The sequence below is a fragment of the Orcinus orca genome, chromosome 13, assembly GCF_937001465.1.
Source record: "Orcinus orca chromosome 13, mOrcOrc1.1, whole genome shotgun sequence".
NCBI classification, from domain to species: domain Eukaryota; kingdom Metazoa; phylum Chordata; class Mammalia; order Artiodactyla; family Delphinidae; genus Orcinus; species Orcinus orca.
This window is the reverse complement of record NC_064571.1, coordinates 34,061,942-34,089,841: the sequence shown is the minus strand read 5'-3', so window position 1 is coordinate 34,089,841 and position 27,900 is coordinate 34,061,942. Positions and strand designations below refer to the sequence as shown.

Here is a 27,900-nt window from a genome sequence, read left to right as displayed (position 1 = left end):
GAATTTAGACTTGTTTTCATGAATCTACACCTTAGACCTCTCCGGTTCGCCACTGCAGAGTAAAGCAGCAGCGAAAAACAACCAAAAAACAAAAAACCTCGTACGTTTGCAAACAGCAGTGAAATAAACACGAACTGGAGAGGGGGAAGTAAGGCAGAATTCCTTCCAAGGCTCGTTGCTTGAAAACAGAGTATGAGTGGGAGAAAGAGCAACCCTGGAGAGAAAGTGGGTCTTATATAAAGGGCCATTTGCCACACATGATTTCCACAGGATTCCGGAATCTCCCCGAACTTGAGAGAGTGAGTCTGGGGGTGAGGGGGGGGCTCCACGTGGAAGAGGGTCCGGAGAAAGGGAAGGCAGGCCGATCTGAGGGCTGTCCGGAGCGGACGGCCCAGGCAGCGGGGTGTCGAGGCCGGGGCGGAATCCCGGGGGCGCGGGGGGGTGGTGGTGCGGAGGGGCGCCCGCGGAGGCCCGGGGGCGGCCGGCGGGGCCCCGCCGTGCTGTCAATAGGCCGCCCGCCGCCCCCGGGCCGCTGGGGCTCTCTCGGGTCTCTCGAATTTTCCACCGGGGGAAGCCGCCCCGGGGCGTCCGGACTCGCCCCCGCCCCTGGAAGCGGCGGGCGGGGAGCGATGGTGCGTGGGGAAGCCAAAGGCTCACCATTTTGCTGGGCGGTCGGCGGCTCGCTCGCGCGGAGGAGTGTCGGCGCTCAGACTGGCTCCCGCAGGAAGCTGCGGCGGCGGCGGCGGCGGCGGCCCAACTACGGTCGGCTGGGGCGGCTGCGGCCCTCGGGACGCCCGCGGGGGAGGGGGTGCGGGCTGGGGGAGGGGAGGCGGCGCCGCGGAGACCGCGCCGGCCGGGTGACTGGGCACACGCGGGATCGGGCAAGGAAAAGAGAAATTAAGGTCGAGATTCAGAGAAGGAGAGCGCGGGAGGAGAGACGGCGAGAAGGGGGAGAGACAGAAACGGGGGGGAAAGGGGGCCAGGAGGCTCGGGGGCTGCAGCCTCGCGCTCGTGCTCGCGCCCGCGCAGGAGCCGTAACGGACTCACTGCAGTGGTTCGCGCTGACCCGCAACCTCAAGGCACGAAAAAGGGGGAGGGCGGGACAGGGAGGGGAAAGCGGAGCGCAGCGGCGCTCTGGGCGGAGGGCGGGGGCGCGCGCGGAGCCGGCAGCGGGGGCGGGGCTTCTGCGAGCGCCGCACATCCGGGAACCCGCGCGCCGGCTCGGCGGCGGCCGCCGTGGCAGCGCTCTGGCGAGCTCTGGTTGGGGAGCTCGGAGCGCGCCGACCACGTTCGCCCCTCCGCCGGTCGCCCCCTGCGTGCGGGGCGGGGGGAGCGCGGGGGCGGGGGCGCGGACGTTGGTGACGTCGTGTGGCGGAGCCCTTCCTGTCATGTGGCTGCAGGCGGGCGGGGTGGGAGGGTGAAGAGGGGAGAGGCAGGGCCGGGAGCAGAAGGAGGAAATACGAGGGTGCCCGGGGAGGGAGGAAATGCGAGGGGTGCGCGAGCACCGGGCGAAGGGAGCCCTGGACCCTGGAGTGGGAGCCTCGTTGGGGAGGAGGAGCAGATGAGCGGCCTTAAGGTCGGAACCACCCAGGTTCCTCACCACAAAAAAAAAAAAGACAATCCCGGTCCTGGGGCTAGAGGGAATCAGTTTGCACTCGAAGACAGGTATCTTTGCACCAATGTGATGGCTTGGACCCCCTACAGAATGCATGTCGCATCTAGACAGTTGTCACCCCGGTGCAGCACCCGCAGGCCCACACTCCAATATGGGTTGGCAGTCAGGAGCCGGGTTGGAAAGACAGGAGAAGAGCCAGAGTTGGCCGCAGCTTGAGGCGCGGGGAGTCACAGGACAACCGAGTAGAGGGGCTGCTTCCCACTGCCGCAAAGCCCTTGGCACCCAGCTCTGGATTTTCCTTAAACCCTCCAGGCTACCTTTTGACACGGGGAGGCAGTGTTTGTTTTGGAAAAACGCTATAAAACAGATTGACCACTTGTCCCTTTAGTCGTGCTGTATCCACTGTGGTGGCAATTAGCATTCCCGGAAAATTCAGACAGCGGTGGGAAATGGAGTACAGAAAAGCATAAGGAGGAAAGTTATGAAAAAGCTGCCAGGAGAGGTGTGATAAACATAATGAAGAAAACATTTTGCAACAGTTTTAACCACTTCTTTTCAAGTCTGGATAATCTCCTGCGTGTGTGTGTGTGCGTGTGTGTGAGTGAAATAGAGCAAGAGATGTTTACTGAGTGGTCAGAAACTCCTTATCGACAAATCCTTTTGAGTAGTTTTATAAAAAGCTATAGTGTTTTTAAAGGCAGTCTGTTAAAGCTCCTTACGTGAGAGTTTTATTCTTATGCGCTGTGATAAGCACTCATCTTTTGTAGCAGAAGCTCAGTGATGTGCGCTAGGTCTCCCCACCCACCCCCCCGTTTCTTTAAGAACTACTTTGTTTCCGTGTCAGAATAAATAAGGAAAAGTAACTTTGATGACAAGCTGTGTCACACAGTGAATGTATCAAGGAAAGGCCAAGAAATGACCCTGTTTCTTCCACCGTTTAATCTAAGAGTCTTGACTTAGATATATTGCTATTTAGATTCTAAAATGTATTCCAAAACAGGGGGAAATCCCTAAGGCAAATTGTCATTTACGTTTTCTAGGTATATTATTTTTAATTAGTTTTTCATCATATAATTAAGACAGGCTCATTTTTTTTAAAGTGCAATATTTTAAGCATTCCTCCCCCTCAGCTCCACATCTCAGAGATAATATAATCACTGTAACTGCGTTTGTGTGTCCCTCAGACATATTTAGTGAAAATCAAATTTATCATTTTGACTGAGGATTAAATACTAAGAAGGAATTTGAGCTATATGGGATGCAGTAGGTTTAGAGTAACCCATAATTTTGTCATGATTTGAGCCAATTCAGAGTATAATCATTTAACAGATATCTATTGTGAACCTAAATCAGGAATTCAGGAGCTCAGCACTGTGAAAGGTTGGTTAGCCTCTGCGACTGATGAAAGCAAGAGACACAAGGCCAGTTCACTTGTTTCTTCCCATCCTGCAAAGGTACCAGAGTTCACCACTTACATTCTCCCAGCTTTGTGTATACTGCATAAAATACAGACACGTAGCAGGTAACATCTCTGACACTGAAACAAATTATTCGGAATCCATTAAGAGAGGTAAATCCAAAATGCACCTTTAATATCCTTGTTTTTCCCCTGAGGTCAAAAAAGAAAGTATGATAAATAATCACTCTTCTTTTTGTCATTTTCCACTAAGGCAACAGGTACCAAATAGCCCTGCCAAAAACGCACGTTTTTAAATAATTAGAAAAGTGAAGAGGCAAAGGACATATCTAATAAGTGGATTGTTATTCCTAGAAAACTTAGCAACCAAAAGATGATTCTTGGGAAGCATTATGGAGGTGAGTTGGAAGGAGAGACACTTAAGATAGAGTTACCAGTTACAAGAATGGTAACAGCTAGGCATGCAGTAATGAGACGTACCAATGGTGGACAAAGGAAGGGGTCAACAGGAAAGACATGGAGTAAAAATGGACTGACTATGCAACTTAGCAGATGTAGGGAACAAGAAGAGGGAGAAATATAAGATGACTAGTTTTAGTTTGGATGACAGAAAATAGTGTTACCATTGAGAAAAATAAAGAAATCAGGAGAAGTTTGATTGCTGAGTGAAAGAGATGAGATTGGATTTTAAAATGCTAAATCTGTGTTGCTGGTGAGATATCTTTGTGGAAGCACCCAAGTAGAAAGAAGCCGGAGGTGCAGGGTAGAAAGGGAGAGAGATGTGGGAATCAACTGAAAAATAGAGATTGTAATTGAAATCTTCAAATGTCCCCTCACTTAGTGATAAGAAAAAGAAAGGACCCCAAGATCGTAATAAAGTTGCTAAGTAGAAAAAAAATTTTTTAAGTTTTAAGGAAGAGAGAGAGTAATGTTTACAGTCATATTTGACCACAGCAGCTTTAGGCTTCAGTATCTCCATGGTTATCTTTAAGAAGTTAGATATGTCACAGGTAATTTTATCCAGATCGTTGTGATATCCAGAAATCTGCCTAATAATAAAGGTCTGATTGCTGTTATTTACTTATATATCATATATAAGAGTGGCAGAGGAGCTAAATTACCACTTCTGTAGTTATTTAAGACATTCCAGTGCAGTATTACCCTAAAATATCCACTTTCATTCATGATTATATTGACTAATGTCAACGAGAAACCACATTTAATTTTATACGCGTACATGGGAAGAAAATGCCAATTGAAAAAGAGACTCAATTAAAACAACTTATCAGTAATGTCTGTTCCTTTTTAGTACACATCTGTTAACATACATTTAGAGGAAACGTCTACCTCTCCTCCTAGATAAAATATATATGTCCCAGCTCAAGAAGCCAAGATTTAAGAATATTTTGTACCCTTCTGCCACCTAGTTTCACACACAATTCTCTTTGCTGTGGGCACCAAGGTTGCATGGGGAAGAAATCACCTTCCTTCCCAGAATCCCTTTTTATACTGAGAAGAAAGCAGGGATGCCAGCTAGCCCCCTGCTCCAAGGTGTGGTTGAGCAAAGGTTCCTTGGCACCTGAGATGGCAGGGAAGTGGCTAGCTCCCCTCTTGCTAAGCAGCAGAGGTTTGAGCCAAGGATTCTGAGTTCCATCTGGGAAACTCATTTCTCCACAGAAACCATTTCACAGAGAGTTCTATAAACAATGGCCTTCTTAACAAAAGCCTACTTAAATTATAATGTAGCTGAAACTCTGTATTTGCTATTAAAAACACAATGATAGAAAACAGTGCTGTTAAAAATATATAGCTTTATGAATTAATGAGTTTAAGGGAAATGTATACCAAGTGCTGGATGGAATTTTTTTTTTCAATTTTAAGCATAACTACTTTTTAAATTATGGAGCATATGCAACTTTAAAGAGAATTAATAATATTGAATCTGTTCAAAATAAAATCTTCTCTATCGTTTACTTTTCAGATGAAATCCAGATTAGAAATATTTCTTAATTAGGAAAAGTTTCCAAAAATTATGTGGTAAATTGGCTGTATAAGTTATTCCTGTATTATATACTGGACAAAAAAGGAAAGGGGGTGAAGGAGCTTCCAGAGATTGATTCCTGAACCTCTTAAATCCACATCTAATTCCACGTGCTGAACAAAAAATCCACAGTGTTTTTAAAGGCAATATGTTAACACCTTTTACATGATGCACTTTATTATATTTCTATACTGATTATTTTTCTATATAAGTACATTACAATTGCGTAATTATATGCATAAAGATGACAGTTGAAACCATGAGAAAGAGGACAGAAATCAGAAAGCATAGAAGCAATGGGGCCAGACCAAGGGCAGAACCAAAGATAACATCTACATTTAAGTGGCTGAAAGAGAAAGAAGTGACAGAAAAGAAAATGGACTAGGCAGAAGGGCAGGAGACCCAGCAAGGATGCTCAGGAAGCCGAAGGAGAGGGGTTCGAGAGAAAGGGGTGGTCCAGCAGTGTTGTCAAAGAGGACCAAGACAGATGGAGTAGCGCAGGGAATTGGTTTACATTCATACATATCCATTGAGATGTCCTAGAGTGTGTCTTGAAATAGTTTTTCTGAATTAGAATTCTCACTTATTTCTTTGCTCTCTTACACATAAAAATGAGGACCAAGAAAAAGCCATTTATTTGGACTCTGATAGTATTTCCATTTCACTAGTTTACGAAGAGTATTTACCTTATAGCATTTACCTAAACAGTATTTACCTAAACATAACAGAAAATATGATTTAAATGAAAAACAGATATAACACTAGAGAAAACCTGTTTGTCATACTTGTTAACTCTCATATATACTTGCACACTCACATTATCCCCACATGCTCCACACAAGACAATGTGTAGCACTAGAGTGAGACCCTACTTCTGATCCCACCTCTGGCTCAGTCCACTTCTGAATGAATTATGAATTTTCTGTTTATGAATTTTGGATAGTTGTTTAAATCTAAGTCTGTGTTGTGTAGTGTGGTAGCCTCCAGCCACTTGTGGCTGTTTACATTTAAGTTAATTAAAATTGAATAAAATTCAGTTCTTCTGTCTCATTAGCTACATTTCAAGTTCTTGATAGCTGTATATCTAATGGGTATCATACTGGCCATCACAAAAAGTCCTATCGAACAGCACTCATCGAAGTCCTTTACCTGAAAATATTCATCACCAACCAGTAAATAATGTTTGTTTATTAGGAGGGTAAGCAAATTTCAAATACAAGTTAACTGAAACTAGCTTAGGTGCCCTTGGCATTTGAACAAACATGTAATAGACACACACACACACACACACACACACACACAAAACAGAAAAGTATATCTGGACAAATGAAAATGTACTAATCTCAGGAAAAAACTGCAATGTGGATATATTAGAAAGAGAGAGAGACTGAAAAATTAAAAATTTAAAGATTATTGTCAGTACTTATACTGACAAAAAATGCATATATTCTATATTAAAATGTTTAACATAGCTTTTTCAACATCTAACTGTATTGCAACAAACATAAAAAATTTAAAGTTATAAAAATATTTTTAGCAACTGCATAGAATTAATAGTTAATTTACTTTGTTTTCATTAAAGACATTTTTAAAATTTTATTTATTTATTTATTTTTGGCTGAGTTGGGTCTAAGTTGCTGCGTGTGGGCTTTCTCTAGTTGTGGCAAGCGGGGGCTACTCCTCATTGCGGTGCGCGGGCTTCTCATTGCGGTGCGCGGGCTTCTCATTGCGGTGGCTTCTCTTGTTGCAGAGCACGGGCTCTAGGCACGCGGGCTTCAGTAGTTTTGGCTCATGGGCTCAGTAGTTGTGGATCATGGGCTCAGTAGCTGTGGCTCACGGGCTCTAGAGCACAGGCTCAGTGGTTGTGGTGCATGAGCTTAGTTGCTCCGCGGCACGTGGGATCTTCCCGGACCAGGGCTTGAACCCGTGTCTCCTGCACTGGCAGGCGGATTCTTAACCACTGCGCCACCAGGGAAGCCCAAAAGAGTTTTATTTTTTACTGTAATCTCATCTCCATATTTTACCCACAGCATTAATACAGATTTCAGGTAGCAATCAGGACACTATAGAGAAGTTTTAAAATGCAAAGCAAATGTATAAGGGATAAAGTATGAAACCTGTCATCTCACAGAGATTCCTAAGAGATCTTTAGTAAATAAGGGATCAGGGTTTCAGTTTTATAGTCCATCTAAAAATAACATTCCTTAGTGCTGAATCAGGACTTTGAGCATACAGCATACTGAATCCTCTTCTTTCAATGACCGGGGTTTTTCTCAGGGAATTTTCAAGGTAGGCCTTGGCTTCCAAAGGAAAGGAAAGGAGTAAGCTGGCAAAACAAGATTGGTTTGGCATAGAATATCCATTCACTGACTTAACCCAGCTGATATATGAAAAGGTAGGCACACAAGGATCAGGCTAAGCCCTAGAAAAGGGAAGAGTGTTTTGCAGATTATAACCCACAGGTACTAGGGATTACTCATTTTAGATGGCAGATCTCAGAAGTGCCCCCAGACTTCTCCTGGGAGTGAGGAGGCAATGCAATGCCATTGCAGTGCCATTAAGGGAAAACCATGCCCTTACGGTATGGTAAACCATACCTGGGGCATAGCTTAGGATGGCATTTCCTAGACGGATGTGTGGAGAGTGGGGAACTCTGAAGCTCAATACGAGGCATTAGTAACCTGTCCTTTACCTCCATTGTTTCCACTAGAGGGAACTACTCTGAATGGTCCACTTTTGAGCAAGCCTGGTTCTCGCTTTTGCGTGCCACTGGACCCTGGGTAATTGTTTAGTGACATAAATGGAAGAGCTTAATTCGAAAGGGCCCCTGGGGGAAAACCATTGGATCAGTAACATGGTTATTATGGAAAACGTTTTACATACAGAAAATTACAAAAAAAAAAAATCATCTGTAATCATGTTAGCAGGAGATATCATTATTTATATTTGAATGTGTATCCAATCTTTTTTCTATGTATATACACAGGAAAAAAATTATGTATGTATAATATATAAATGTATATGATATATAAGTATATTATATATATGTTAAAAATTGGGACCTACTGTCTTATATTTTTCTACTTACTATTTTGGAAATGTTTCCCACACCTATACATATTCTTCAAGAATGTGATTTTTAATTTTTATATATTCATTAATGTTAATGTATGCCATAATTTATTTAATGACTCCAAAACTTAATTTTGATTTTGGTTGTTTTCAGTTTTTCCTATTACAGACAACAGTATATTAAACATTTTTGTAAATCTCTGTGCACATCTCTGATTGTTTTTTTAGGATACATTCATAGTAGTGGAATTATAGAACGAAAGGGTGTAAACATTTTAAAGGTTTTGTATCATATATATAGAGAGAGAGAGACAGAGAGACAGAGTCTCAGATTACTCTCAAGAAAGTTTGTACCCATTGTAGACTCCCACCAGCAGTGCACATTTCCCAACAACTGTACAAACTATGTATTGAGATTTCTTTTTTTCTTTTTTTTTTGCGGTATGCAGGCCTCTCACTGTTGTGGCCTCTCCCATTGCGGAGCACAGGCTCCGGACGCGCAGGCTCAGCGGCCATGGCTCACGGGCCCAGCCGCGCCGCGGCATGTGGGATCTTCCCAGACCGGGGCACGAACCCGTGTCCCCTGCATCGGCAGGCAGACTCTCAACCACTGCGCCACCAGGGAAGCCCTGAGATTTCTTTTAAATGTAGGTTTTTAAAAAACTGGCACCTCATCATAATTTGCATTTCTTAGTTTACTGGTAATATTGAACATTTTTCTTAAGTTTTGATCTTTTAACTCAACTGCTGAGAATATGTTCCTGTGACATACCTGTTCATTGCTCACTTTTCTTGGGGAAATTTGTCATTTTTAGTGATTTATAAAAACTTTTTGTATATGAAGGATATGATCCCCTTATCATGTGTTAGGATGATTCCCCCCAAGCTTGTAGTTTGACTTTTGATTCTATTTGTGGCATTTTTAAAGATTATTTTTCCATTCTGCATATGAGGGGGAAATAACGTATGGATGACAATTAAAATGTTCATACCTTTAATATATAAATATCCTTCTAGTTAAGTAAGAACTTTTTTCATATAATTAATCTATCTTTCCTATGCTGAACATTATAGAATATATATTCAATGGTTAAACTGGAAGGTAGACTAGTAAATTACCAACCACTATTTACTTACAGAGTATGTGTTAATTAAGGCTGACTTGACAGTGGCTACTTACTCTGTTTTCTATGGAATAGCGAATCCAATTCATTCAAAACTTCATTTGACCTTAAGGAGAAGCAAAACTGATCTGTCAATCATATTCTTCAATGAAGAGGAAAGTAACGTATGAAAATGTTGCATCAAAGCCACGTAATGAACTATACATGCAACCAAAAATTAAATCTTCAGAGACTGAAAATAGCTGAAGATACCTTCTGAAATTGTCAATGACCTAGGGTCAACTGTGTGCATTATTTTGTCATAATTTTGTATCAGTTGCACACATAGCCTATACAATGTATATGGTTATAAAATGGTATGTGGGATACACATTACTTTATGTTTTTTCTTTATCAAATACATACACTACTCAGAAAATTACACAAAATTGTATATCGTATTTTTCTTTCTCTCCATGGTATCCTAAGTAAGGTAAATTACAGAAAATTAAACCAGCCTATTATTTGTACCTAAATGTAACTGCAACATAGTTCCTCTACATTTATATTTTATGAATACATGAAAACAATCTGCTTCAACAAAAGTAACATCATAACTAAATATAGTCATAAGCCCAAGATCCATTCTGGGTAGTTAATTCGCATTCTGTTTTTCTGCTGGAATGGGTTCTTCCTTGTGCAATATTTTAAATTAGAAATATCTTCTGGGGACTTCCCTGGTGGTCCAGTGGTTAAGAATCCTCCTTCCAATGCAGGGACATGGGTTCGATCCCTGGTCGGGGAACTAAGATCCCACATACCGCGGCGCAACTAATCTCTAAAGCCCATGCACCACAACTAGAGAGAAACCCACGCGCCCCAATGAAAGATCCCGCGTGCCACAACTAAGACCCAATGCAGGCAAATAAATAAATAAAATTTTTTAAAAGAAATATCTTTTTTATAAAAAAAGAATTGACTAGTTATATCAGTTTTCCTTGTAATGATTAATTTATCATAGGAATTCGCTTTTTCAGGACAAACTGGTTGGAACAAAAATTTGAATTTTTCACTAGCATATTCTCTATAATGCTGTTCTTCCAGAAAATGTAAGAGTAAACAAAAAGGCATATTTCATTTTTTAATTTTTTTGCGTTATGCGGGCCTCTCACTGTTGCGGCCTCTCCCCTTGTGGAGCACAGGCTCCGGATGCGCAGGCTCAGTGGCCATGGCTCACGGGCCTAGCCGCTCTGCGGTATGTGGGATCTTCCCGGACCGGGCCACGAACACGTGTCCTCTGCATTGGCAGGCGGACTCTCAACCACTGCGCCACCAGGGAAGCCCAAAAAAGGCATATTTTAAAGAAATAAAAATATACAATGTAATGTTGTAAATTAAGAATATTCAGTAAATGAACCATGCCTGCATATTCAAGACTGTATCATTAAAATTGAGTATGCTTTTTAAAAAGTAATTTCCTCTTTTGAAAAGAATTTATGAACATATATGAGATACAAAAAATTTATAATACTATAAAATAGAACTTGTTCCATAAAATTGGCAAATTAAACTAGTGTTAAAATTCTCAAGGTCATAGCTTGAAATTGCAGTGTAGATATATTTTATGCATTTTGTCAGATTGGGGAAGTTGACTGTATTTCTAGGAAAGTGTTTTAATTAAAAAGTTGTATATTTTTGAGTAAGGCTGAAATGTTTGGTAAATAAGTTTCGTCCAGTGAATTCTGTTTTCTGTGATTTTAAAGAGCATCTTGAGGTCTTCATAAAATCAGATAACATTCTCTTAACTACTCTGAGTGACAAATCAAAAAGAAGAGAGATGTTAACATACAAGCAGATCACCTTTGCCCGGAAGCAATTGAGTTTCAGGACCCATTCCACCCTAGACACAAATTTTGTCAATGATGATTGTGCTTAGTCTCTATTAGCTTTTTCCATTTTTTTTCTTAAATAGCTGCTCATATTAGTTCCAAGACACTACTATAATCATTAATTACTTCTTCTCAGCAGACAAGACTCTCTCTTTCACTATCAAAGCATTTACAATTAGCAGGATCTTTGTCCTCTTCCAGCGTCAGCATCAGTAGCCTTAGAAGCACAGTTTGCCAAGAAACAAAAGGACTCTGCAAAAGGCAGTGGGGAACAGTGAAGAGTAATAGAAGGAGGAAACAGTAGAGCCTCCGGTCCAGCATAACAACTGCATCCAGGTCCACCCAGAAATCCAGATTCTAACTGTACTCTTCCTGTTCACCACCTCCTCCTTTCTCGCCCCTACGCTAATCTCAAGCTCTGAGCTTTGATATCCTCAACTTACACTCTCTTCCAACCCACAGTCAGTCCCTGGGTCTCCCTGTTTCCTTGTTTCCTTTTATGGGATTCTATAAAACACTAAAATTAGCAATTAGGATGTATCCACCCAAGAGCCAAAGGATGGTTTTATTTGCAGAAAGCAGGTTACAGAAATTTCTTTAAAATTGATTGCGATGTCTAAATGCTGGGGAAATACTTGGCTATGACTGAACAGAACCTGTCCGTCATGCAGTTGAATAAATTGCAAAGTAAGAGCACAACCCACCATGATATATTTTAATCTGCTATTCACTACAAAACAATCTTGATGCTATAGAAGAAAGACTTTCTTCTAACAGAGAAGGCGAAACCCTATGGTCCTTTTAAACTGTGACTATATCTCTCATTTTTACCTTTTCTAAGTTATGCAGCAATACAGGAAACTCTTCTTAATGATATAGGATAAAGAAGGGTTTGATAAAATGAAAACTTTTTGCATAATAGTAGTCATTTTAAGTTAACTAAATATGTCAAGATCTGATTAGTAATGGATATTTTCAGTGTAGACTAAAACCTCATTAATCGGGACACCAGAGATGTTGAAATTCATCATTTGCCTTTAGCAGATGCCTTGAGGAAAAGACTGGTCTTTGGAGGACAAAGACAAAGTGGTCCTGGTGCTCAAAGGGTGTGTGTTTAAGAGTAAGGACTTAGAGGGTTGAGATCAGGAAAGGGGGCTCAGCAGACTCAAATCAACTAGTGGCTGAAGTGCGCATGTTTCTGTCATAGAATGAATAGGCGTTGGACAGGCAGGGTCTGCAGGATGTTTACACAGTGGTGGGTGGAAGAATTAGGCCCTATAAAGACTGAGTTTAAGAACTGTGAACCCCAAAAGAGTGCTCCAGTACCAAGCATTGGTGAAGCAAGGAGGGATCTGAGCTTGGCTGTCGAGCAGGGTATAGAGAATCATAGGTGTTACTGGAAGGGCATGGGAATGAGTATGAACAATTTGTAAAGATACAAACTTAAGCACTTTGAAACTCGTACCATATTTTTAATCTTTTTAGTTGACTGAAAATAATTTTGTGGATCTAAGAAGAGTGGAGGTTAAGTTCTGGGCCTGGAAGTAGAACTCAGGTCTGTGTGACGCCAAAGCTCAAGCTTTTCACCACTATGTTATACTGCTGTTTGGTGCATAACCATGGTGTATGCCTGTGTGAGTGTGTGTGTGTGTGTGTGTGTGTGTGTGTGTGTGTGTGTGTGTATGCACACATTCACCGTTTTTATGTGTTTGATTTTCCTTTTAAAATAAAATAATAACTAGGCTTCCCTAGTGGCACAGTGGTTAAGAATCCACCTGCCAATGCAGGGGACACGGGTTTGATCCCTGGTCCGGGAAGACCCCACATGCAGCGGAGCAACTAAGCCCGTGCGCCACAACTACGGAGCCTGTGCTCTAGAGCTCGTGAGCCATAGCTACTGAGCCCACGATCCACAACTACTGAAGCCCACAACCCTAGAGCCTGTGCTTCGCAACAAGAGAAGCCACCGCTATGAGAAGCCCGTGCACCGCAACGAAGAGTAGCCCCAGCTCACCGCAACTAAAGAAGGCCTACGCGCAGCAACAAAGACCCAACGCAGCCATAAATAGATAAATAAATAAATAAATTTATCAAAAAAATAAAATAAAATAGGATCTAAATGCTGGAGAGGGTGTGGAGAAAAGGGAACTCTCTTGCACTGTTGGTGTGAATGTAAATTGGTACAGCCACTATGGAGAACAGTACAGAGGTTCCTTAAAAAACTAAAAATAGAAATACCATATGATCCAGCAATCCCACTCCTGGGCATATATCCGAGAAAACCGTAATCTGAAAGGATACATGCACCGCAATGTTCATTGCAGGAGTGTTTACAATAGCCAAGACATGGAAGTAACCTAAATGTCCATTGACAAATGAATTGATAAAGAAGATGCAGTGTATGTATACACACACACACACACACACACACACACACACACACAATGGTCAGCCGTAAAAAGAATGAAATAATGCCATTTGCAGCAACATGGATGGACCTAGAGATTATCATACTAAGTGAAGTTATTCAGACAGAGAAAAACATATCCTATGATATCACTTATATGTGGAATCTAAAAAATGGTACAAATGAACTTATTTACAAAACAGAAATGGAGTCACAAATATAGAAAGCAAAGTTATGGTTACCAGGGGGGAAAGGAGGGGAGGGATAAATTGGGAGATTGGGATTTATATTTACACACTACTTTATATAAAACAGATAACTAATACGGACCTACTATATAACACAGGGAACTCTACTCAATACCTGTAATGACCTATATGGGAAAAGGATCTAAAAAGAGTGGATATATGTAGATGTATAACTGAATCACTTTGCTGTACAGCAGAAACTAGCACAACATTGTAAATCAACTATACCCCAATAAAAAAGTTAAAAACTAATAATCGAATAAAATAAGGTCATTCTGTCTTGTAACTCTTTTGTTCATGTAACACACTAGGCTTTGGAGAGCTCTGGTAACAATGGTTCCAGGGCCCCAAACCTAAGCCTAAGAAGCATATTTAAACAAAGGTCAATTCCCTCCATAAAGAATCATCCCAGAAGGCCATACTAAAGCTACCAATGACTTGAGCCTTTAGTCTGTCAGATAGCAAGCCCAGAAGTTGAGATGAGGGAAAAGACAATGGTCCAACTTCTCTGACTTTGTAAAAACAGCCAAATCATGGATACATTTGGGAACATTCATGACCACAGACTCACCAACTTTTTCTCATTTGGAATTTTTTTCTTATTTGGAATGGGGTATTATGTAGAAATAGCAGAAATAGAATCTTCTCCTCTGTCTTCTCAACTAGTGTTTCTACCTAGTAGATAATCATATGTAACAGTAAACTTTAAAAAAATCACAACTTTGTTTATACAGGAAATAAATGTGTTTCCAAGATACACAGGAAGCAGATATATGAAGAAAGTGAATTTTTAAACTATCTTTTTTTCATTTTAAACCCAGCTATGGTTTCCTTGCTTGAACACGTAGCCCTCCATAATACTGTTTTATTTTTATATTTCATGTTTGGAGTTTGTGATTATATAAAGTACATCAGAGAGTGTATTTTATTAATATGGAGGTTGGTGAATCAGATCCAGGTCCTTAAGTTTTGTCCAGAGTTTTGCTCTGCATTTGCTCGCTTTTTTCAGGGGAGCAAAATAGTCCTTCCCTCCAATTCCTCCACCATGTGGATGGAGTAATCACAACAAATTTGGGGGTCCCTGTGTGTTAGTAGGGTATAAATATTGTTGAAATGAACCGCAATTTTAAAAATGGCTTTAGAAAAATAAAAATAGAAAACATGCCTCTCAAGATCACAATCCCTACCTGGGATGCATTTTCACATCCCTAACATGAAGGATTTAGAATAAATGAGGACTAAGCCTCCTTCCTTCCAGCTCTAAAGGTCTATGCTTCCATTGTTTCTAACAGACCTTGTGAACCTGCCAGAACAAAACCCAGCAAACTCCAACTGCAGCCTCGGAGAGAACAAAGAGGCTCCTCTTTATTTCCTGGACTCAGTAACTATTTCACTTCAGAATCTCATTTTAGTGGCTGCAAAACTGGGACCTGCCACTTTCATTTCAACCAGGATCACATGGATCAAAGTCAGAGAGAATCGGGCATTCTTATTCAGGATATACACCTGAAAATATATTTAAAAACTAAAGCTAGGGAATATACTGATAGAAAAAAGTTCCCATGACAAAATAAATTTTTTAAAAAATATTTATTTATTTGGCTGCACCAATTCTTAGCTGTGGCGTGTGGGATCTAGTTCCATGACTAGGGATCGAAGCTGGGCCCCCTGAACTGGCGGGCGGATTCTTAACCACTGCACCACCAGGGAAGTCCCCTGGAGCTTTTTTAACGAAGGAAGTCTACTAGTAGATTAGACTCTGATGTTCCAAGAGAATCTTTGGCGTAGAAATAATTTACAATGCCCGTACTACTAGAAGAGTAGGTGATAAATGGGAGAGAAAACAGTTTGAAAATCTTTATAAATAAAGGTCTCCTAAAAAAGCACACACACAAAGGGAGAATTAGTTAAAATTTCACGTAATCACTTAAGGTATTTAAAGGCTCTGTTGTCTTCCTTCACTTAAGCCCGCATAAATTTCTAGAGTTTTAAAAACTCAAAATACTTAATTTATTCTGTATTTATTTTATCTGTATTCAATTATTACGCAATGAAAATGTTTCCTGAAGATTCCATCAGCGACACAGTGTGTGCATGGCACACATGCCATAGTATAAATTGTTCTTAATCGATGCTATCAAAAATAAATCGAATCCATAACCTAAGAACCAATCTGGAATCTAACTTCTCTATGGTGGAATTAGGTGTGTTTTAATTCCAGGTAATTGATTAGGTCTAATTACCGAAATAGAAAACTTCTAATTTGCCAGCAGTCAGTGTTATAACTGGGGTACACCACCGGAAGGTAGCACTGGAATTAAAGCATAGACCTGAATGTTAATTCACCCACGTTCTGCCTACTAGCCCCATTCTCCTCCTGAACTACACCCCCATGTGCCTTTTGCATGCAGAGCTCTCTTTGAAGCTGTAAGAGCTTCATGCGTGGGAAATCAGGGGAATTGAAGCTGCCTTATACAAAAGCATATGATTTGGAGTCCAGGGGATGCTGAAAATTACTACATATTAGAAGTCTCCTTCTGGGGAGCTCATCTGAGTATGAGACCCTCACATTTTGCATTCCTTGCACCTAGGGTGTTTAAATTGGTGGCCTCAATCCTGTAGCACCAGGGTTTGTTTTCACACTTACTTAGTTCCCCTGGATTTTTTTTTTAACTTACTTTGACAAAAAAAAAAAAAAAAAGCAAAATAGGAAAAGAAGGCAGGGGTGGGGAAAGAATAAATCATTACACAGCTCTCAACCTCCACAGGGAAACAGCAGTACAAACCCACAGATCCAGAATTGTCAAGCAATGGGGCTGTTTGTTTACAAGTCTTAGAATCAGTTATGTAACTAGATGAGTTAAGGAAGTCAAGTGAGTGTTGGAAGGGGAGGGAAGGCCAATACTTTCTGAATAAGTCAAAAGACTTGTCTCTGAAATAGATTCATAAAGACTTTCTGTTTACTTATTTTTAGTTTCTTTATGAATTTCATTTTTAAGTTAATTGTACCAAAAATACAGTGTTTCTATGCAGATAATGACCCCTCATTCTTGATCATTGATTTTGGATACTTGAAAGCACTTTCCCACCACGGGATTTGTAAAAGTGATAGCAAGCATTTATAAGGGAAATTGGAATAGCTTTTTATCCACTGACCCGGAATTCCTCTGTCTGATTTAGCAGGAGGACGTATTATATGACCAATGGATTAATTCTAATTCCTCTCCAACCCTCACCCCGTAACTTCTTTTTTAAATTGGTTATTTGTTTTATTTTTTAAATTCTGCGACCATATAATGTTTACAAAATGAAGACCTTTAAACCTATTTCTTTTTCTTTTATTTATTTATTTTTGGCTGCATTGAGTCTTCGTTGCTGCGCGCGGGCTTTCTCTCATTGCTGTGAGCGGGGGCTACTCTTTGTTGCTTTGTTGCGGTGTGCGGGCTTCTCCTTGCTGTGGTTTCTCTCTTGTTGTGGAGCACGGGCTTTAGGCGCGCGGGCTTCAGTAGTTGTGGTGCGTGGGCTCAGTAGTTGTGGCTCGCAGGCTCTAGAGCACAGGCTCAGTAATTGTGGCGCGCCGGCTTAGTTGCTCTGCGGCATGTGGGATCTTCCCAGACCAGGGCTCGAACCCATGTCCCCTGAGTTGGCAGGCGGATTCTTAACCACTGCACCACGAGGGAAGTCCCAAACTTATTTCTATATAAATAAATTTGGGAGGGAACTGAAACAGTGTAAAAATTTCAACTCTAAAGAGAAGTTAGAAAATCAAATGATTTAAATAAGTCATTATATTGGACTATAAATTTCATAAATAAGTTACTCTCAACAAAGCTCTTAAATAAAAAAGTTTTTATGATCTTTTAAATACCTGCATTTATATTTAATACTCTTTAAAAATATGATTTTTTCCCTGAAATCTTACAGCCAGGATTTAGTGCTATGAGTATAATTAATCAACTTCTAATAGCAGGTTAAATTCAAACTACTGAGGTTTCAGTCAGTAAGTTTATGGAACATTGTTTTTTTTCTCATCTAGCTAACTTGTCCTTCAAATTGAGTTGGTTTAGTGTTATATGTTACTCCCTGGGGAAAACCCTAAGGGAATTGTTGGAGAAGAATTATGTTTTTCACCAGGCAGACAAAAGATGAATTCAGGCCCTCAGAGGATCTCCTCGGAGTGTTTTCTGCTAATGGTGCCAGAGCCTCATGACCAGAAGGGAGCTGCACAGCTGAGACATGGTACCCAGAGGGCCGCTTAGCTGTTGTACCTGCCACAATAGACACTGAGAACAGGGATTAAGTCCAAGCCAACCTTTCAAGGTAGTATATGGGGAATGGCTACTTTGTTTTCATTTAATTTGAGTCTTGGCATAGGGCAGGATATTTGGTGGCCTATGTCCTTCTACCTAAGTTAAAGGTAGGGTTGAGTTGATTGATTGTCTAGAGAAAAGAGGAGTGCAACCAACTACAATAAAAGACCTCTGCTTATGGGTAATATTTCAATAAATATGTGTTCCCAGTCCAGGAGCATCACTGAGTCTCCATAATTGGGGGTCTGATATTTACCAGCCTACAACAGTGATGTGAGTTTGATAAAGGCTCTCCACCCATTTAATTGTGAGTGAATATTAAACAGGAATATGAGTCAAAATGAAAGGACAAAGATGAATATCTACTTAAGACTGACTTCTCTCAATTGCTATTCAAATTCTTAGGTACTTCTGCACTTTAAGGCCATATCATTCCAATAATAGGCAATGAAGATGATTTATTCCATTTACGTGGAGGTAAATTTTGTGCATATTTATACATTGTATAGGTTGTTAATCACTGTTTAAAGATAGTGATAGTGTGCCTACAACTGTTTAATTATCTTTATCTTGTCTTGCCTGCTGTCCAAAGACATAAGAAAATATATTATCATGTAAGTGATAATCACAATTATAATAATGCTTTACCAATAATGCCTTAATATAAATAATGAGCTTAACCTTTCAAAGCACTCTTAGGTATATGAGCTAATTTATACATCATTAGAGCTCATTATTCCTAATATACATTTTTCTGAGATGTGAAATGGCATCTTGTCTTCACAAGGTGAAGATGGGATGGATTTTAGACATCTCAAAAATTAAGTATACTTTATTTCTATATGTGTATTATGCTTCAATACAAAGTTTAAAGACTTTGATAATATAACATGCATTTTGATTCGGTATAAGAAATTACTAAGACTGAGTGGGCTAAGTCAATTCTCAAGAAAGGATATAGGTAGCTTTTATTTTTCCTTCAATAAAAATTTATAAAAGTGTTTTTTATTTTTTTTGGCAGTACGCGGGCCTCTCACTGTTGTGGCCTCTCCCGTTGCGGAGCACAGGCTCCGGACGCGCAGGCTCAGTGGCCATGGCTCACGGGCCCAGCTGCTCCGTGGCATGTGGGATCTTCCCGGACCGGGGCACGAACCCGTGTCCCCTGCATCGGCAGGTGAACTCTCAACTACTGCGCCACCAGGGAAGCCCCAAAGTGTCTTTTTTAAAGTCATAAACTGTCTATCCTTCAAAATAAGTTTTACCACATGATTTGGAGGTGCTCTTGGGCTCTCTGGGGATGGGATTGAAGTTCTGTTAGAATATCTTAGTTTAATTTTTAAGTTCTGAGAGAAGATGGGGACAGAGAAGAAACGCATGTCTGTACAGAGCAGGGGAACTTTTGGTATAACTTCTTGGAAGTGGCTGTTTCAGGTGGTGAAAAGAGCATGGACTGTCCAGTTGTGCGGGTTTCAATCTCTGCTCTGTTATTTAAGCTCACCGAGCCTCGGTTTCCTCATCTCTAATACAAGAATGTGGCTTTGCAGAGTAAGTGCTCAATACCATTACTGCAGGCAGGAGACATCAACCAAACGACCCCTTGGATGTCCTTTAAATGCTAGACTTAAATCACTGTAAAATAGACCAACCAATTCCCTTTCAATAGTAAGTAGTTGAAAACATCCCCAAAGATGGCAGAATAAGCTATTAAAATGGGTTTTATAAAGAAAAAGAAACCTTCTTCCTTTGGCTTTTATCAACTATAAATGAAAGCTACTCTATTCATAGTCTAAAGCCGAGGAAATAAGCTTTTGTAACATGCTAATATTTTCACCTCAGGAAAATAATTGTTCCTAGGAAAGACAAGTGTTCCTACACTTAACCCTACTGTTTGAAGTATAAGGATTTGTTATATTTTTTTGCCTGAATCGAAAAACCAAGGACGGTTTGAAAAACTTTAAGCAGTGATCAAGTGCCATGTAATTCTGAGTTATGAACTATCTGAGGACATTAATGGAGCACGTTATAAATATTAATTAGTTTTTACCAACACCCTGTGGTAACAGCTTTATTACCCCTCCTCCCCTTTTAACAGGCAGGGAAATGAAGATTCCATGAGGCCAAGCGCCTTACCCTGGGGATATGAGGAAGAAGTTGCCCAGCCAGAAAAGGGAATCAGAGAAGGTTGGAATCAGAGCCCTGTGCGTTTCCAACTTAAGAAGAGACTCGTTCCTTATGTATAAAGACATTTCTGCTTCTCTTCAGATTGATATAGTTGAGGGAAAGTGGTTTATGGGTCCTCCTGAGACTCTCAAAAATGTTAGCTATTTGTTTCCAGGACCTGCAATCACAAATCATGTGTTGGTAGTACTAACCCTTCCAACTCTGAGATCTAAATTTACTTAGTAAATTTCAGATTGTTCCTATAAATGGATTAAAAGTGGAATTTAATAAAAACAATAAAAATCAAAAGCAACAAAGAAAATAAAAGATTTTCTCCCTAAGCAGATAAGTGACGTACATGTTTATTGGGGTTTTACTTTTAGATATTTGTCTCAACATTGTAACTTGTAAGGTAACCCACAGATTATTTTACAATCTCCTCTTCTGAGTGTTTAAAGGGCACTCAGTAAAGACTTACTGGTTGAAACACTGATACCCCTCCCAGTTATAGATCGACCAGTGACTAGTATAGAAAGTTTTATAATTGATAACACAGTGTATACACAGCTACTTATTCAAATATTCAGTTAATAAAGCACATTTACTGGTTTAACCAAGTAAGTTGTGATTAGAAGAATGAGCCAGAATTAGCCATTATGACTTCAACTCAGTTAACTTTGATAAATAAACATCTCGTGTGATTTCTTCTTCAAAAGATAAAACTTTGACAACAGGAGTCTGATGTATGACTTTTAAAAAACAGAAAGAGATTGAATGTGTCAAGAGTCAGAAAAACATACATTGTCCAAATTTTGTTTTCCAAAAAATCACTTATCCTAGCCAAGAGTAAATAACAGAGGGTCCTTGATCATCAGTATTGGGTAGTATGAAAGATGGAAATCACCATCACTGGGTAGGTTTTTTTCCATAATAAACTGCAATATTGGTTTATGTAGCATCCATATAACTCTTTTCTGTTATACTTTTGGAGTTGCCGTGTTCAAAGTAACACCTGGAAATTGTTGACTATGATACAGAAAAATAGAATTGAATTTGGTCTTTTTCTTTTTCTCCTCATTTATTGAATTTGGTCTTATGAGCTAGGATTCAGCATCGAGGTACTGCAGCATACTTCTGAAAATAAGCCTTGCAAATGTTTTCCACTAGAATATTTATGGATATAGTAATTTAGGCAGTCATTCCCTAGAGTAGATTATGACATGCCAGTAGCTGAAAGATGAGAATAAAACCTAAAGTGTCCAGTTGCAACTAGAGAGAGCCATAAAAAACCCACATTAAAAATATTTTTAAAAAGCACCTTTTTTTTTTTTTTTTAGATTGGTACTAATTTAAAAAGATCCACACATTTGGGAAATTGTCTTTATGACTTTTTCTCACAGACCGCTTTCCTTCCTGTTTGTGGATTAAAATAAATAACGCCTGAGATTTTAATTTTAGTTTCTCAAACAAGACAAAACCAGTTGAACTGCTTTATATTGTCTCCTGAGCCAGGAATTGAGGTCAACCGTCACGAAAAAATAACCACAATTTGACTTTTTGTGTTTTGTAGGTTAATACCAGCAAAGAAGGGGGTGAGTTGTTTATATCCTTAAAAATAATTTCAGAAGAAATGAAAGTCTTCAGCTCACTATTAATCATATTATTTCCCATTTTTTTTCCGGTGAAGAGTTTATAAATGCCAGTAAAGGCCTTCCTTTGTAGAAGTTACTGAGTTTAAATACATGTGAAATGCCATTGCTTCGATAGATAGCTTCATAGACAACGAGATCAAAGCTGTTAACATACATTTCAAGAGCCTTGGCCGACTGATGTTCTTACAACCGTCATATTTTAGAGACCTTTCTAAATCATGAGTTACATGAAATAGAGTAAAGAACCTAAGAAAAAATCAGGCAAGATTGTTTCATTGAGCTGTCCCTTTCCCCTCTGGGGCCTATTAACTACTACACAAACAAGGCTGCCTCTTATTTCGTCTTATTTGGCGTTGGTACACACCTCTAAGTGAGTGGAGCCAGTCCTCTAGAACTGGCTGTCTCCTCTTGAACAGTTTGTTATTCATATTTCAGTCGCTTTTTTTTTCATGCCTCTTTTTCACTTCATGACGTCAGAGTATCTGATACTGATCAAATCAATGGAGGTAGCCTAGGGTACAAGCATTTCGGAATAGGATGTTAATGCAGTACTGGGTATATCTCACTCACTGGCACAAGCTTTTTGATGTTGGAGCAGAAAAAAACTGTTCAGAAATGTCTCCTTGCCTCCCTCGCAGGGTTATAGTGGTTTACCAGGCCAGGAATTAAACAGAGAAGAAAGGAATCCATTTTTAAAGGCACATCCTTTAGATGACAGATGCAGAAGCCACATGTATTGGCATTTCATTACTTAGAATCTTATTCGAGTATCAACGTTTATCTGAACACAAAGGAGGACGGAGCCAAAGATTCAAACTGTGTTTAATTTGGACTCACGTAATTCATGCTTGGGAGAAACTTAGGGGTACGGAGTCTTCTGCCCATTCACGTGAAACACCCATTACCATTAATAGGGATAACCATATTTGTTGAAAAGAAAACCTGTCCTTTAGAACTAACTTAGACCTTAGGGACAGAAAGATGTCCCCAGCTAATAGCTGATGGGAATTGTACAGTCTCAAATTTGCTCCCTGCTGACCTGGCATCACTGAATTTGGAAAAGCAGAGCCAGGTTCACCCGGGGGTAGCAGAGAAGAAAACTGTTTTGAAACAAAAAAAAAAAAAAAAAGAAAGGAAGGTGATTATACTTCAGGCTTTTAAATTAAGTCACAGAAGTCCCTGCCTAATTATATCATGAAAACAAGCTCCAAGTTCCTAGGAAAGAGAAGGTAGTGGTAGATTTATTCTTGTTTACTCCTTTCAACCAACCACACTTGAAAAGGTTTTCTTAAAATAATGAAATGACTCATCTGATTAGATGAAATATTTCAATTTGGAAACCAAATGACATTTCATTTTCAAGGATTCATGGTAAGGGAAAACAGATGGGAAAAATAATCTTGAGCCACAGAAAATCACAAACCTTGGGTTATATCCTATCACTAACCTTCTTGACCCCAGATGTGAACAAGAGGCCAGCCAGTCACTGAGGCAATACAGTATTAAAAAACCGTTGTGGGTGGAGCATATTGGGAGGTGCTGAGGGGAGACAAGAAGTAACGGAAAAGCATAGTTCTTACCTTTAAAAAGTGTATGACGGGGCTTCCCTGGTGGCGCAGTGGTTGAGAGTCCGCCTGCCGATGCAGGGGACACGGGTTCGTGCCCCGGTCCGGGAAGATCCCACATGCCGCGGAGCGGCTGGGCCCGTGAGCCATGGCCGCTGAGCCTGCGCGTCCGGAGCCTGTGCTCCGCAACGGGAGAGGCCACAACAGTGAGAGGCCCGTGTACCGCAAAAAAAAAAAAAAAAAAAAAGTGTATGATGAAGTCTAAATATTAGTACAAAGCATGTGGATGTTTGCATTCACTTTCTCGCCTTGACATTTTCTCTCCCCTTGGAGAGGATAATAAACTACAGGGTCGGGAGGAGGAAGACTTGGGCTTCTCAGTAGTCTCTCAAATGGGGTGTAAACAGATCTCTGAACAATCAGAGCCCTTCACTAGCTTCAGAACAGGATAAGGATTAAGAAGACAAGCTTTGAAAATAGATAAACCTGAGCCTGTCACTTGAAAGTTTCCAAGTCTCTGTTCCCGTATCTGTAAAATGGAGCAATAATGCTCAACCACAGGGTGGCTGAGGAAATCAAATAAGATGAAATGTATGAAATACTTAGCACAGGGTTTGGCAAACAGCAAGAACTCGAATGAACAGTAGTCTTTACTATTATTAATAATGGATAGTGGCTAATATTCATTTAACATCTAGTGTCCTTTGCATGGAATGTTCCTGACCCTCCCCTCTGGTGTTTATCTGTGGCTCAACTGGCCACACAGGGAGTGTCAAGTACAGCTCTGTAACCCTGGTGCCTTTCTTGGGTTTTATCCAGAGACCAACTCAGCACAATGCCCCTGCGGGAAGGATGGGGTGGGAGTTGGGGATAAAAAGGTGAAAAATCATGCCAGGTGCAGTGGGGATTACGATGAGAAGCATGCCTTAGCCAAGCGAGAGCCACTGCAGACACCTCTTGGCATTCCACCCATGGGGACTGAGTAGCTTCTGTGTGCCAGGCTGGCCACATTGGTGTCCTGAAGAGAGCACGTATTTTCACTGCTTCCTGCTAGGCTATGCTATCTTGGGGATTGGGAATCTTAGGCACGTGATTTTGGAATGAAATATTGCTTTAGAAGAAAGAACAAAACATTAGCTAGTTTAGACCAGTCCAGGATAGGAGAGGAGATAAGCCCTGCTGAAGAGCCCTGTTGAAATCACAAATGCTGCATTATCGTGGGATGGAGAAAGAAGATAAGTGTAACATTTCTGTCTTCTGCCCACATCTACTGAGGTGATGGAAGATGTGACTGCCCAAGAGAATTAAGGGTAAGTGGATGGAAAGAAAGGCCTGGTCCTGGAATTAGGGAACCTCGGGTGATGAGGTTGCATCACAGAGAAGAGTTCGATTATTTTTATGCATCTGATTAAGATTTGACTTGGGAATATCATTGTAAGGTGGAGATCTTGAGATGAACTGAATATATGTGAACCAAACTGTACAACTTAGATTGATACGGAAAGAACTTTTTTTTTACTTGAAAATATTTTTATACCAATTAAATAGAAAATCCTCTTCTCACACCTAAAGAGGAATAAGAGGGAAGTCTGGGGCTTGGAGCCCTGAGCTCTAATAGTTGGTGCATTAATTTGTTTCACTCTTTGAAGTTAGGAAGTTAGACCCACATTCAGGTGTCATGGAGGAGCCCAAGAAGCTTCAAGGTCGTCCAGTCTGTCCTGCCGCCGGTACCACCTAGTGGCAGCCAGGAATATGTGTAAGTATCTTTTTAAAAATTGCTGTAAAAACTTACAAAAAGCATACATCAGTAGAACTCATTGTTAAGACCAGTTTAAAAACGCGCGAGAATTGAGTAAATTGTCAAGGGTCCTTCTGTTCCCTCTCCCAACCCCACTGCTCTTCCTTATTATTCTTATTAATAGTAACCTGCCTTTGCTATGTATTTCCTCAAATCCCGACCTCTCTCTCTGTCTCTCTCTCTTTCTCCTTCTCTCTGTCTCTTTCCCAATCTGTCTGTCTCCCTGCACTTAGTTTTTAAAAACAGAAATGGAGGGGCTTCCCTGGTAGCGCAGTGGTTGGGAGTCTGCCTGCCAATGCAGGGGACACGGGTTCGTGCCCCGGTCCGGGAAGATTCCACATGCCGCGGAACGGCTGGGCCCGTGAGCCATGGCCGCTGAGTCTGCGCGTCCGGAGCCTGTGCTCCGCAGTGGGAGAGGCCACAGCGGTGAGGGGCCCGCGTACCGCAAAGAAAAAAAAAAAAAAAAAAGAAATGGAATCAAACTAAATATTATGGGGTGATTTATTTCCACTTCCCAGATATCTTTTTTAATTGAAGTATAGTTGATTTACAATGTTGGGTTAATTTCTGCTGTGCAGCAAAGTGATTCGGTTACATATATATATATATATATATATACATTCTTTTTTTAAATATTCTTTTCCTTTATGGTTTATCATAGGATATGAATATAGTTCTCTGTGCTAGGACCTTGCTGTTTATCCATTGCATACATAATATCTTACATCTGCTAACCCCAATCTCCTACCCTATCCCTCCCTCAACCCCCTCCCCCTTGGTAACCACCATGCAGATGCTTTGGAATTACTCTCATAGAGTCCACCTAATTTGTCGGGTGTGAAAATGTAGAGCTCAGGAATCGACATTTTAACAAGCATCTGAGATCACTCCGATGGCCTGTGAGAGGCCCTTGCAGATTATTAATGCAAAGCAAATAATCTGAAAAAAAAGAAAAGAAAAAAGAAAAAGCAAAGAACCTTTGTTCCTGGAGACGGCAGACACTGGAGAATGTGCTTATGCCCATAAGGGATGCCTTGATGTAGTGGTTGTTGGCGCTCCTGAGAATAAATGGATACTAGCCTAAGCTGAAGAAGACCACGGTGCAGTGAACTCCGTGAAGACTCTCACGGAGCACCAGGCTCTATGCATACAAGGCCTGGACTCTTTCTTTTTCAGACCAATTGTCGTCAACTCCCATCTGTTTGTTTTGTTCCAAGAGTCACTATTTAGCCAGGCCCAAGCTGTTTTCATTAATATATTGCATTTCTGACAAGCCTCTCCCTGGATGTTCTCCAAGCATTTTAGCAGCTTTCAGCCTGTCTTCTCTCATTCCCTGAGGGAGGAACAAGTACAAGTTCACGCCAACGCATTCGAGAGGCATTGCTCAGAGCAGCTCCTGGGGCACCAGATGCAGGAGGGAGGGAAAGAGTGGGATAGCTCCCAGCCCCCTCTCCTCTGTTCCATCTCCTTTCCCCACCCACCCTGCCAAATGCTCCCTGGTGTCTTCAGCAGGTGGCTCCCACCCCTGCCTTCAAGTCTGCTCAGGCAATTTCCCTCCTGAGATAAATGAGCTCCGAAAAGATTCACGGGCTCTAGACAGTGCGGGACTGCCAAGAACCACATGTATCTGGCCAAAGTGAAGGCTCGAAACCACTAAGCAAAGGGCTCTTGCAGAGACAGAGGTGGACACGGCTTAGGCTCCTGTGCAGAGGTGGGACTTTCAGGCAGCCAATGTCCACCGGGGGAAGAGCTCCAGTTCTCCGGGGTCCAGGCGTTCCAGCCTCGGCCACGTGGATCTGCCTAGACTTGCCCTGACTTCTCATTCCTGTGACTTTCCTTCTGGTAAACGCCTCTCAGCTCTACAGACTCTGATTTCCTCAGATCCACTGAGGTTAACCCAGTTGAATTAACCCAGTTTCTGATTTAGGTTCTTCTCTGACCCACATTTGCTAGGTCCTGCCTTCTCAGGCGTGGCCTCCTTGGCCTGCCTGGTCTTCAGCCTCATGACTCCAGCCTTGATGAAGACACACAGAGGATCAGCAGACCGTCTGCGGAAAACACTGAACTCTCCTCTGATTGTTTATGAGGAACATTTGACTTGTCAGTTTTCCGGAAGGATTTATATAAATGAAGGAAAGAGGAGAGGACTGCACTGGCACCTACCCCTTGGAAGTCTGTTCAGTGGTCTGCCCTCTGGAATTGTATTCCCTGATGCTTTGTGGAGATGGTTTGACCCCGACGGCTTGATTTCTAGTCTCAGGGGCCCTTCTGCATCAGTGTCTTCAGGTTTTGAAAAAGTAAACATACAGTAAAATTAACTCTGTGTGTGTATGTGTGTGTTGCGTCCATTTCTATGAGTTTTAACACCTTTATAGATTCATGCAAATACCACCACTACCAGGATACAGAACAATTCCATCCCCTAGGAAACTCCCTCATGCTGTCCCTTTGAGTATCCAAGTTTTATTTTAAGGCCTTAAATCTCATAAAGATCACTAGGGAAAGGTTAAGCTCCATAGCAAAGTTAAAGAAGATAACCTGTGTTCAATATTTGAAGGGAATGGTCATTCGGGACTGAGTTCCTTCTACAGGATGAGGACAGATTCTCACAATCCCAAGTTCT

The 27,900-nt window shown here is 41.1% G+C and overlaps 1 protein-coding gene and 1 long non-coding RNA gene across 2 annotated transcripts in view; one reads left to right on the top strand and one right to left on the bottom strand.

The window, feature by feature from the left end:
- PPP3R1 (protein phosphatase 3 regulatory subunit B, alpha) overlaps positions 1 to 1,130 on the bottom strand; it is a 59,697-nt gene extending 58,567 nt beyond the window's left edge. The window contains exon 1 of the mRNA XM_004277011.4: positions 658 to 1,130. Coding sequence (XP_004277059.2) covers positions 658 to 660 — 3 coding nt within the window. The 5' untranslated portion in view covers positions 661 to 1,130. The remainder of the gene's footprint in view (positions 1 to 657) is intronic.
- Positions 217 to 27,525, top strand: LOC117195581 (uncharacterized). Its single transcript, XR_004475320.2, has 5 exons — positions 217 to 299; positions 18,508 to 18,579; positions 20,195 to 24,789; positions 25,129 to 25,235; positions 27,231 to 27,525. It is a non-coding gene; the product is annotated as an uncharacterized LOC117195581 (long non-coding RNA).
- Positions 27,526 to 27,900: the final 375 nt, after the last annotated feature.